This window comes from Eptatretus burgeri, chromosome 3 (genome assembly GCF_056783735.1).
Source record: "Eptatretus burgeri isolate ZD-2024b chromosome 3, Ebu_testis_v1, whole genome shotgun sequence".
NCBI classification, from domain to species: Eukaryota; Metazoa; Chordata; class Myxini; order Myxiniformes; family Myxinidae; genus Eptatretus; species Eptatretus burgeri.
In genome coordinates this window covers 19,353,781-19,363,996 of record NC_140963.1, presented here as the reverse complement: position 1 = coordinate 19,363,996, position 10,216 = coordinate 19,353,781, and the positions used below count along the sequence as shown (strand labels likewise).

The window sequence follows — 10,216 nt, the reverse complement described above, 5'->3', positions numbered from 1 at the left end:
GATCGCGGTGAGACCGAAAGGTCCACCCGTGACTGGTTCCCGGCGTTAGTCCGAGAGGGTCACGACTGGATTGTCCGTCCGGTGGGCGACGTGCCGCGATTCGAGTTACGTGGCCGTCGCACGCCGGCGGGCGCGAAAGCCGCAACACTGGTGTCAGGTCGTGCGATACAAATTCATCGCCCTCCTCGCGGCACTGGTATTGGAGAGCGGGACAACAGGCTCTCCTGTCTCCAGCGAAATTCACGGGAATCGGTCCAGGGGTGAGAGAAGCGACCCCCGATTCCCTCCAAATTACGAGCGAGCAAATTAACCCTTCACGAGAAGCAAGATGGCGTCTCAAGGCGAGCGGGAGCCGGGGGTATTAGAAATGTATATGTGTAATAATGTAGAGTCCATGGCCCAGGATGGAATCCCCGAGCAGGAAATGTTGATTGTGCAGGAACACGGACTCGCCCAACTGAACCCAGGGCCCGAGGTGGGTGCGGCAGCGGCCGCGGTGTATGACACCTTCCCCCCCCCTCTCCACCAAGACCCTTCCCCAACCCCTGCCGAAACGGCTCACTTGAGTGCATCCGACATGGCCCAGCTATTCACCATGCTGGCACAAATGAATGCGGCAATGACAAATGAAATAAAAACGAAATGAAAGACATGAACAAACAAATAAACGAAAAGATGGATACATTCACAAACGAAATAAAACGCATGAAAACTAAAATGGAAACAAACATGAAGGAAGAAACGAGAAAGCTACGGGGTGAGACGCAGAACATGGGCCGATGCCTGCAGGCGGGCATGAAGGCCGTGAGCAGGGAACTTAAAATGGCGACTCCACGTGTCGGAACAAACGAGCTGGAAGGGGGTGCAACGGCTGACAGGCCCGCGGTGGAGGCGGGTAAGGAAAAAGTAATTCGGGAGACAAGAGACGAGGTGAAAGTAATTGCGAGGGAGAGAAAAGAACAATTAATACGGAAAGCAAGGATGAGGTACGCGGAGATCGTGAAAGAGCAAGGAGTGAAAAACAGGGAAGGACGGGAGCGACTTAAAGAGAAAGCAAGGTTGACCTACTTAAAGATAAGGGAAAGACGCCAGAAAGAAGCGGAGACTAATAGACAGGAGGGGACAACAGAAATTTATAAATGTATAGAGACACGGGAGACAGAAAAAATAGGGGAGAGACAACACGATGAAGACGGGGTAAGTGACGCACACACACACGGAGGTAGTGGAGGACAATGGGGGTGAGCTCGCGGACCGTGCCGGGACCCAGTGCGAGCAGCTGGATGGCCTCCTCCAGGAACGAGGGGAGGGAGTATGCCCCCTTGAGGCGAGTCACGACCAGGTGAGTTCGGTCGTGCTTTGCGAGGTTGAGGGGACGAGTGCTGTGGACGGGTGCACGGAGAGCTTGGGGGTATAGAGGCCCCGGAGACCCTTGTGGGGACTCGAATCCCCAGTGTGGTTGTCCCTGTGTGTGTGGTGCAAGGCGTGAGTGCGTCCCCGTGTGTGGAAGCGACCCCGTGTGTGAGTGGTGTGGTGGCGATGGTGCCGGAGTACGTGCTTCCCAGCACGCCGTGTGTGGATGAGGCACGGAGTGTGAGTGAGGAACCGCGGGTTAGTTCCCCCGCGTGTGTGGGTGAGGCACCGTGTGTGGAAGAGACCGCGTGTGTGAGTGTCGCCGTGTGTATGAGTGAGGTACCGCGGGTGAGTGCCCCCGCGTGTGCGAGTGAGGCACCGCGGGTGAGTGCCCCGCACGCGTGAGTGAACGGCCGTGTGCAAGGTCGCTGTGTGCAAGGGAGACCGTGTGTGTGAGAGAGCGGTATGTGAGGGAGATGTCGGTTGGCATGCGGGAGCACGCAGCCGCATCTCCCGGTGTGAATGTGATGGTGTGGACTGTGTGCGTCGTAACACGCAGGTGTGCGTGGGTCGAATGGAGACGGAGACGGCGACAGAGGAGAGAAAGCCGGGTAGCGGCTGTAGTTGTTTCGAGGACCGTGCCGGGTTCACCCAGCAGTGAGCACGCGGTTCGTGCTGTGCAACGCACGAGACCGCCACGTGCTCGCTTGCGAGAGTGAAGTCCCGGTCCGGAAACGCACGCGGTGGATTTGCCGATCCCGCGGACGGACAAAGTTAGGCAGGTAAATGGATTTGGACCGGACGGGTTCTCCACGCGATCGTGCGTGTTAAGCTCCAACGGGCAAAGCACATGTGTTCGCGTGGGGAACCCCTCGAGACGTGTGGCTTGTGTTTTTTTTTTTTATGCGCACGGTGACGTCATGGCTGCACGTGGGGTTGGAATCCGGCAGGAGGGGTATCTCTGCCGGATGGTCCCGTCCAAGGAGGGACGAGGAACACGTGCAGCTGCATGACGTCACGGGCAGGTGCAAAGTGCGCGAGCTCTGAGTTGCCGCGCAGGTGCTGGGCATGAAAAAAAAAAAAAGGAACAAGCCTCACTTTCGGGTACACAGGATTCCTGGGCAAGGGGTGGAAGACCTCCTTGACCTGGGCACAGGATGAAAACTAGTTAGGGGGAAGGGTTAGCTTAGCGAGACCGACTTCATGGGGCAGGGGTAAGTCCTCATGGAGTCCGTGGAATGGATTAGTTAGAGGGATTGTAGCCAGATTTAGGTTGGGAAATAAAATGATTTATTTGGAGACTGTGACAGACTTGTGAATGTGTAGAGGGGACGTAGCTTAGCAACGTAGTGTTAAAAGGAACGTGCTACTAGTTTAAGGGACGACGTGGGAGCACGAGTTAGTTAGGGGATGTAGTTAGGAGGATGGCAGAGTTCAGCGGTGTGTGTGTTGAAGAGTTGGTGAGTTATGAGGTGAAGACATGTTGAGTGAGGTGGAAGCATGTGCTTGGTGAGTGAGTGAGGCCAGCGGGTCTGTGTGTGTGGAGTGAATGGGGAATGCATGGTGCGATGAGTGATTGGGGGGAGGAGTGACTCCCGCCCAAGGAACCCCGGGGTCAGAGTAAAGTGAGTTAGCTGGGTTAGTCAAATTGAAAAATGGAGGTCGTTTTGCTGTTGGTGGGGATGTAGGCTCGAGACCCATTTGGAGGGGTGCAGGAGCCCTGTTGACGGGCTTGGGAGCGTGGCTGCGAAAGGTGAGTATCGCTGAGTGGGTACCCCGGGCACCAGGCTAGTCGGCCGCGGTAGGCCAAGGGCCCATGGGGGGCCGGGATAGAGTAGTGGGCACGGGTGCGCCTGCTTGGTGCAGGGGCCCGGGGCGCCATTAGCCGCGTGGGCAGTGCAGTGGGCACGGGTGACCCTCGGAAAGGGGCCCGGGAGGCCGGCCTGCCACGTGTGCGTTTCAGGGGAGGTGCCATGGGGGGCACTCCCCGGTGTTAGGGAGCTGGTAGGCTCGGAGGCAGTGTAGTGCCCGGGGGTGCCATAGCGGGAGAATCGGCAGAGGGTCGTGCCTGCCAAAGTGAGCCACGTGTCCCAGCCAGGAGACCGTGTGAGGGCACGGAGAGAAAATTGGGGGGCGAGGCCCGAAATTGTAAGGACACCAACACAGGCGACGGGAATCTGGGTTGTTAGAACCAATAGTTTAAGCGAGAGGCGCTTGTTGAAAGCCCCGGGGTAGTTTAACAGTTAAATGGTTAGGATAGATTAGGAGATGTACCCCTCCGCACCATCCATCCCCTCGCTGTCATTGTGGGCCGCTGGACCCACTTTGGTTAAGATCGCCGAACTCTGGGGAGGCCATTCTGAGGCTTCGTTGGGCCTCGACACAGGACGTTAGCTCTCCCTTATTCCCCTCCGGGAAGGGAACGTAGGGGTTGGGAGTAGGCTAGGTGACAGTATAGGTTAGCCGAACAAGGACGATAAAGGGGGTTAGGGGACGATTTATAGTGGGGAAGTAAAAATAAAAACAACAAAAAAAATAAGTTGGGGCTAAATTGGGGTTTGACAAATTAAGGGAGTGGGTATGTACAGTGACAGGCAAAGGCGATAGGTTGGGAGGGAGACAGGTAGGTAGGTCCGAGCCCGCCTTCCAAGTGGCCAGCACCACCGCACTCCCTCCACCAACCTCCACTGAACGGCAAAGGCTAGCCAACTCCATCGGCTGGCCGTGTTTTTCTTCGAGGCGGAGGCCGGCCAACTTCATCGGCAGCTGTTGTTGTGCTGCAAGGCCTGTACCGGCCAGTTCATCTGCTGGCTGTTTTCTTCAAGGCCTGTGCCGGCCAGTTCATCTGCGGGCTGTGTTTGCCTGCAGCGGCCTTCTTCTGCGGGCTGTGTTTGCCTGCTCACCTTTGCCATGCCATGCCCACTGCCCACGTTCACCAGCCCCGTTCAATTTTTGCTTTCCCCCCCCCTGTTCATTTCCATGTGCGCCAGGATCAAGGCAACAGTTTGCAAGCTGCGAGAACTGCCCTGTTGGCAGCTACAACACGGGCCTGCAGTGGCAGCCCGTGCACCGTGTTTGTGTCCATGCATCCATTCGTTGTGCTCATTGCGTGTGCCACTTGAGCTGGCACGGAGACTGCGTTGTGCAGCCCAAGCACCGTTGTGGTTCACTGAGTTCAGTTCAAAAAGGAAGGCCTTGGACTGCGTGTGAGCAGCCAGCCACGTTCCCTGTCACCTGCATTGTTTGAGTCAGAGACTGCATGTGGGCAGCCTGGCTCCCTGCTAACTGCTTTCTTTTGCAGAGTTCAATGATCCTGGGCCATGGTTTAGTGTAAGATTTGTAAGTTAAGGGTAAGATGTACTGTAAATATGAGTGCGCCCCCGGCATGTCTGTCTAGCGCCGGCAATTTTATTTAAGTCGTCCGTGTGAGTGAGTTTGTTTAGATAGTTACGCAGCCCTTAGGTTATTTATTTTGGGGACACGAATACCATGAATGTCGCACTCAGGGATCCGTAGGTAAAATGTACTAGGGGAAAACTACACATGATGGCACACGAAAATTTGACGACTCGGGACGAGTCTGTAAAAAGGGAAGGGGGTAGTGTTGTGGTTACCAGATTCGCAAACCACCATTCAGGTCCCTTAGGTGAGGTATCTCGGTAAGTGCATGTGTAGTTAGGCCCAAACCCGTTGTCTAGTGGGAATACATGTCATTTATACGTGCTGCGACTCTTCAGGATAGCCGTTTTTCTTTTACTATCTTTATTTTGGACCAATCGCCACCACCACCATCACAACCACAACAACAACCACCAACCACAACGCCGCTTCACCACAACCGCCATGACCTTTACCGTCACAACTCGCCACCATCGCATCACCGTCATCTCGCGCCACTCATGGGCACCGATGCTGGACTCGTGTAGGGCGCACGTTGAACAGCGTGTACAAAATCACGGATTTTCTGCTTCAAAAACGGATCCAAAACGACACACGCCCACTTTTTGCCGTCCAATCGGTGAGCGAGGGGCGAATTGGCCCCGCCCCCAGGGCGATCGATATATGCAAATTTGTGGATCAAAAAGCCTTCACGCCCACTTTTTCTCGGGCCAATGGGGAGCGAGTTGAAAGGTCAAAGGGAGGGGGTCAAAGGCGAAGTTACGGGGGGATAAAAGGACGGTGTTCGTCAGTCAAAGAAGTAGTAAAGGTCGGAACGAGGCGAAGGAGTCGGAACAGAGAGTCAAGACTTCGCGGGCGGTGGAGCTGCTCGTCGTGTGCGTTGAAGTCGGAACGGAGGGGACGAGCTGTGGAGAGGCGGCGAGGGCGGACGAGGGGGTGCTCGCGTCGTGCAGGGAGCTGCACCCCTGGGAGGCCGGCAGCGCGACCTGGCCGAGGTGGAGACGCTCGTCGCGCACATAATAAAGATCCTCTATACCCCGAGCATCAGCAACCCCCTCCTGTTTCCCCCGCGCTGAGATAGTGCGACCAAGGGGGCCCCGTTCCCACCCCCTGCCAGGCACTGTCCACGAGGCCCGCGGGTTGCGGGGCCATCGCCGCTCCGCGTCTCATCACCAGACGGGTAGGCCCGACCTGGTCTCGGCCCCAGGCCTACCTCATTCTTGAGGGTATTTCTTTTCCTTGGTTTTGGGTATGTGTTGTCGGCGCCGTCTGTGAAGTAGAATTGTATAAGTGTTGCCGTGTGCTCGGTAGTCGGAATTAGCTCTGCACTGTGTTTTCACTTTTATGTTTGCTTTTTGTGTAAATGGAATTGTGTTTTCTTTTTTGTGTGCATTTGGTGGAATTGTATTTGTGTGCTTTCCGTTCGTCGCGAATAAATGTGCTTTATTGTTGAACTGTCTCCCGCTTCGCTTCGTCTTTTCCCCCATTGAATCCCCATCTTGCTTCACGTAAAGGGTTGGTAGTGGGCTGAGTACGCCCGATAATTAATCGAACCGTCGAGGTCGACGATAACACCGCTCGGTTATTCTGATAGTACGGAACGGGTCGCTTAAGTGGCCCGTGTCCGAAGTCGACCTGCGGCGAGGTGCGATCGCCCGGTCTACCCTCCGCGTGGGTACTTAGGTAGTTCGAATTTGGCGAGCAACCCTATCCCACGCGGGGGCTGATTGGCTCGATCGCGGTGAGACCGAAAGGTCCACCCGTGACTGGTTCCCGGCGTTAGTCCGAGAGGGTCACGACTGGATTGTCCGTCCGGTGGGCGACGTGCCGCGATTCGAGTTACGTGGCCGTCGCACGCCGGCGGGCGCGAAGACCGCAACAATATATATATATATATATATATATATATATATATATATATATATATATATATATATATATATATATATATATATAATAAACACTGCATATCTATCTATAATTCCAGCAATGTGTGTGTGTGTGTGTGTGTGTGTGTGTGTGTGTGTGTGTGTGTGTGTGTGTGTGTGTGTGTGCCTGTGTGTCTGTGTGTCTGTGTGTCTCTGTCTGTGTGTCTGTGTGTCTCTGTGTCTGTGTCTCTGTGTGTCTGTGTGTCTGTGTGTCTGTGTGTCTGTGTGTCTGTGTGTCTGTGTGTCTGTGTGTCTGTGTGTCTCTGTGTCTCTGTGTCTCTGTGTCTCTGTGTCTCTGTGTCTCTGTGTCTCTGTGTCTCTGTGTCTCTGTGTCTGTGTGTCTGTGTGTCTGTGTGTCTGTGTGTCTGTGTGTCTGTGTGTCTCTGTGTCTCTGTGTCTCTGTGTCTCTGTGTCTCTGTGTCTCTGTGTCTCTGTGTGTCTCTCTGTGTCTCTGTGTCTCTGTGTCTGTCTGTCTGTCTGTCTGTCTGTCTGTCTGTCTGTCTGTCTGTCTGTCTGTCTGTCTGTCTGTCTGTCTGTCTGTTTGCGACCGCCGTTTCTCGACGACCGCCGGTCCGATCTGATTGAAACTTGCCAGGTATATTGCCAAGGCCCCGCGGATGTGCCTTTTCAAGGTTTGATATCAATCGGACGAGCGGTTCCCAAGTTACGGCCATTTATCTATTGACCAATGACAGGACACGGTGCTATGACATCACGAATGACGTCACAATTCATGTTTATTAATTTATTTCTGCCGAGACAAATAATTGTTCAAATTATTAATTAATCCCAAGGTTAGAATTTTCCCAACGAGTAGAGAGGGGGTGGGAGAGGGGACGAGAGAGGAGGGGGGAGAGAGGGGAGGTGAGACAGGGGGCGTCACAATTCAAGAGAGGGGGAGAGAGGAGGGGACGAGAGGGGGGTGAGAGAGGGGAGTGAGAGAGAGGGGGCGTCACAGTTCAAGAGAGGGGGAGAGAGGAGGATGGGAGAGGGGGGTGAGAGTGGGGGCGAGAGAGAGGAGGGGGAGAGAGGAGGGGGGAGAGAGAGGGGGCGTCACAATTCTTCTTCGTTTGATATGACATCACAATTGACGCTGGGGACCTGAGTATGTTTCCCAGGTTTCCCAAGTTATGGCCATTTATGATACGGTTGGTCCGATCTAATTGAAACAATGCCCCAATCCAGTCGTCGTTTACGAGAGCGAAGGAACGAAGCTGCACATACTGGCACGCACCTACGGGCCCACACCTACGGGCCCGCATTAGTAATTATAATTAATATTATACACAGTTCATTCCTATGATTAAATTGATGCACAGTTCTATATTGCTGGACAGTGTTAAATTAATGTTTCATGAAATGTTGACATGCTTGCAATGACTTCTGATTTTGTAAACCTCGTAAGTCTTTGGTCATAAAGCACATCAAATAGAAAAGAATAGTCAATCCATTTTGCAAGATAAAATTTCACCCAGCGTTAATGGGACAAAGCAGTGTGCGTGGGAATATGCGATGGTGTGCCATCGACAACGTAGTTCTCGTTTATGAATGTTTTTATCAGTTATCTCTTTCAACTCGTTTTTTTTTTTTTTTAGATACAACTCCACTTCTCACCGGTCATCTCGGTGTTCCAGCAGCAGCAGTTCCAGCAGGAGCAGCTGAGACAGCTGAGATGATCACAAATGTGAACTATGCCGAAGAATAATAACTAGCTTTTAATTAAACTTGCATTTTGAATTAATTTTGCAGATTAAAATTAAAAGCTGAACACGTTTTATGACATAATAGCATGATGGTGACACCATCAATTGCAGGTTATAAGCAAGACATTGTCTTGTTGAGGGCCTAAAAAAGATTATTTAAATAACTACTTTTTTACTCCGTTAAAATAGCGTTTGTTAAAATAATAACCTCAATAAATTAATGAACTGCAGTTGGTGGTAATGTTTTCTATGTTTATTAATTTTGTGTGGAGAGTCTCAACACTTTCACACAATGTTGTAAAACAAATGCTTCCTCATGTTCATCATGTGACTTAAAAGGTTGTGTCTGGCCTACTCGGAGGGAATGACTTTTGGACACTCAGATCGCGATGTCGTTGTTTTTAGTTATTTTTCAGTCTGGATTTGGAGGTCAGTTAAAGTACATAACACTGTTGGCCAACATTATACCTTTTTTGAATTCATACATTTTCATCCTGGAACTAAATTAAGCTGGTTATCCACATTGTGAAGTTGCTTTTACAAAGGTATAAAACCAATGGAATTGACGTGGCATTGCGTCTGAGATCGAAAGTGACATCGTTTGTGTTCTCATTGTGTTTATGCAAGTGTAAATGGAGAGGGTATTTAAAGGACACTGTTGAACATCTGTTTGTATCTTCCTCGTACTTTTCTCCAGTTGCAACAAAAAAAATTTACAATATCGTTTCTGAAGTACATTTTTATCTTGGGGATAAATGTAGTCTTTGCAAATGCTTTACAAAAATGTTTTTCTGACTGCATCTCCAGTAACTTAAATGGCTTTGAATTGCCATGAATGTTTTTGATGATTACATTTTTACAGTTTTGCCAGTAGATGCCTTTTGGTTTTGTTGAAGTTAAACTCAAGGCTATTTTGCAAGACTGAACATCAGTAAGTCCTCAAAAGCATGCTAACCGTTGAGGGAACCAAAGTAAAGCTAACATGTGGGAATCATTAGATCTCATCATTGTTTAATTTTTTGTCACTTCACATCCTTGTGTGCAGAAAACTCACCATCAAGCAACAAATGCAACTATTTACAAATTTAATGTCCATGAAGGCATCCATTCTATCTATGATTGGCTGTCAAGCGCGCGCACACACACACACACACACACACACACACACACACACACACACACACACACACACACACACACACACACACACACACACACACACACACACACACACACACACACACACACACACACACACACACACACACACACACGACATTACTTGTATTTGTGTGTTCATGATCGACTTCAGGCCTGGGTAGAGGAGGGATAACTGTCTTTGAATGTTTAAAATGTTGTTTCAGTGTTTTTTGTTTTTTTTTCTTCTTCTGCTTCCTGCTTCTCCATTACAACAATGAAAAGATTACCTACTCTTAAAACATTGAGCCTTTTACAAAGGCTAACATATTGGGCTATCAAAAGGTAAAGTGTTATTCTTTTTTGGAGGGGATGGGTTACACAAGTGAAGTTTGTGAAATTTGATTGTTATTTTTGCGTGCAGTTTAATAGTCTGTCAGAATGGTACACATCTTTCTTTTTTCCTTCTTCTTCTTTTCCTTCTCCTTCACATCTCATAGATTTGTATATTCTGACAGTTACAAAGCTTTGTCCATTTGATGGCTAAATATTTGCAGCACTGAATCGCTTGATTACAGTGGAGTGAGCTTGTTCAGAATTTTAATCTGATTTGAATTCTGTACATTTCCTGTTGGTATGCAGATTTAGTTTTGTTTTTACACTTGTAAATGACACGAATAAAGCTATATCATTGTA

The 10,216-nt window shown here is 50.6% G+C and overlaps 1 protein-coding gene across 8 annotated transcripts in view; it reads left to right on the top strand.

Moving 5' to 3' along the window:
• LOC147029495 (uncharacterized) overlaps positions 1 to 10,216 on the top strand; it is a 174,708-nt gene extending 164,492 nt beyond the window's left edge. For all 8 annotated transcript variants that reach the window (XM_085871951.1, XM_085871949.1, XM_085871950.1 and 5 more), the window contains one exon: positions 8,276 to 10,216. In XM_085871951.1, coding sequence (XP_085728077.1) covers positions 8,276 to 8,342 — 67 coding nt within the window. In that variant the 3' untranslated portion in view covers positions 8,343 to 10,216. The remainder of the gene's footprint in view (positions 1 to 8,275) is intronic.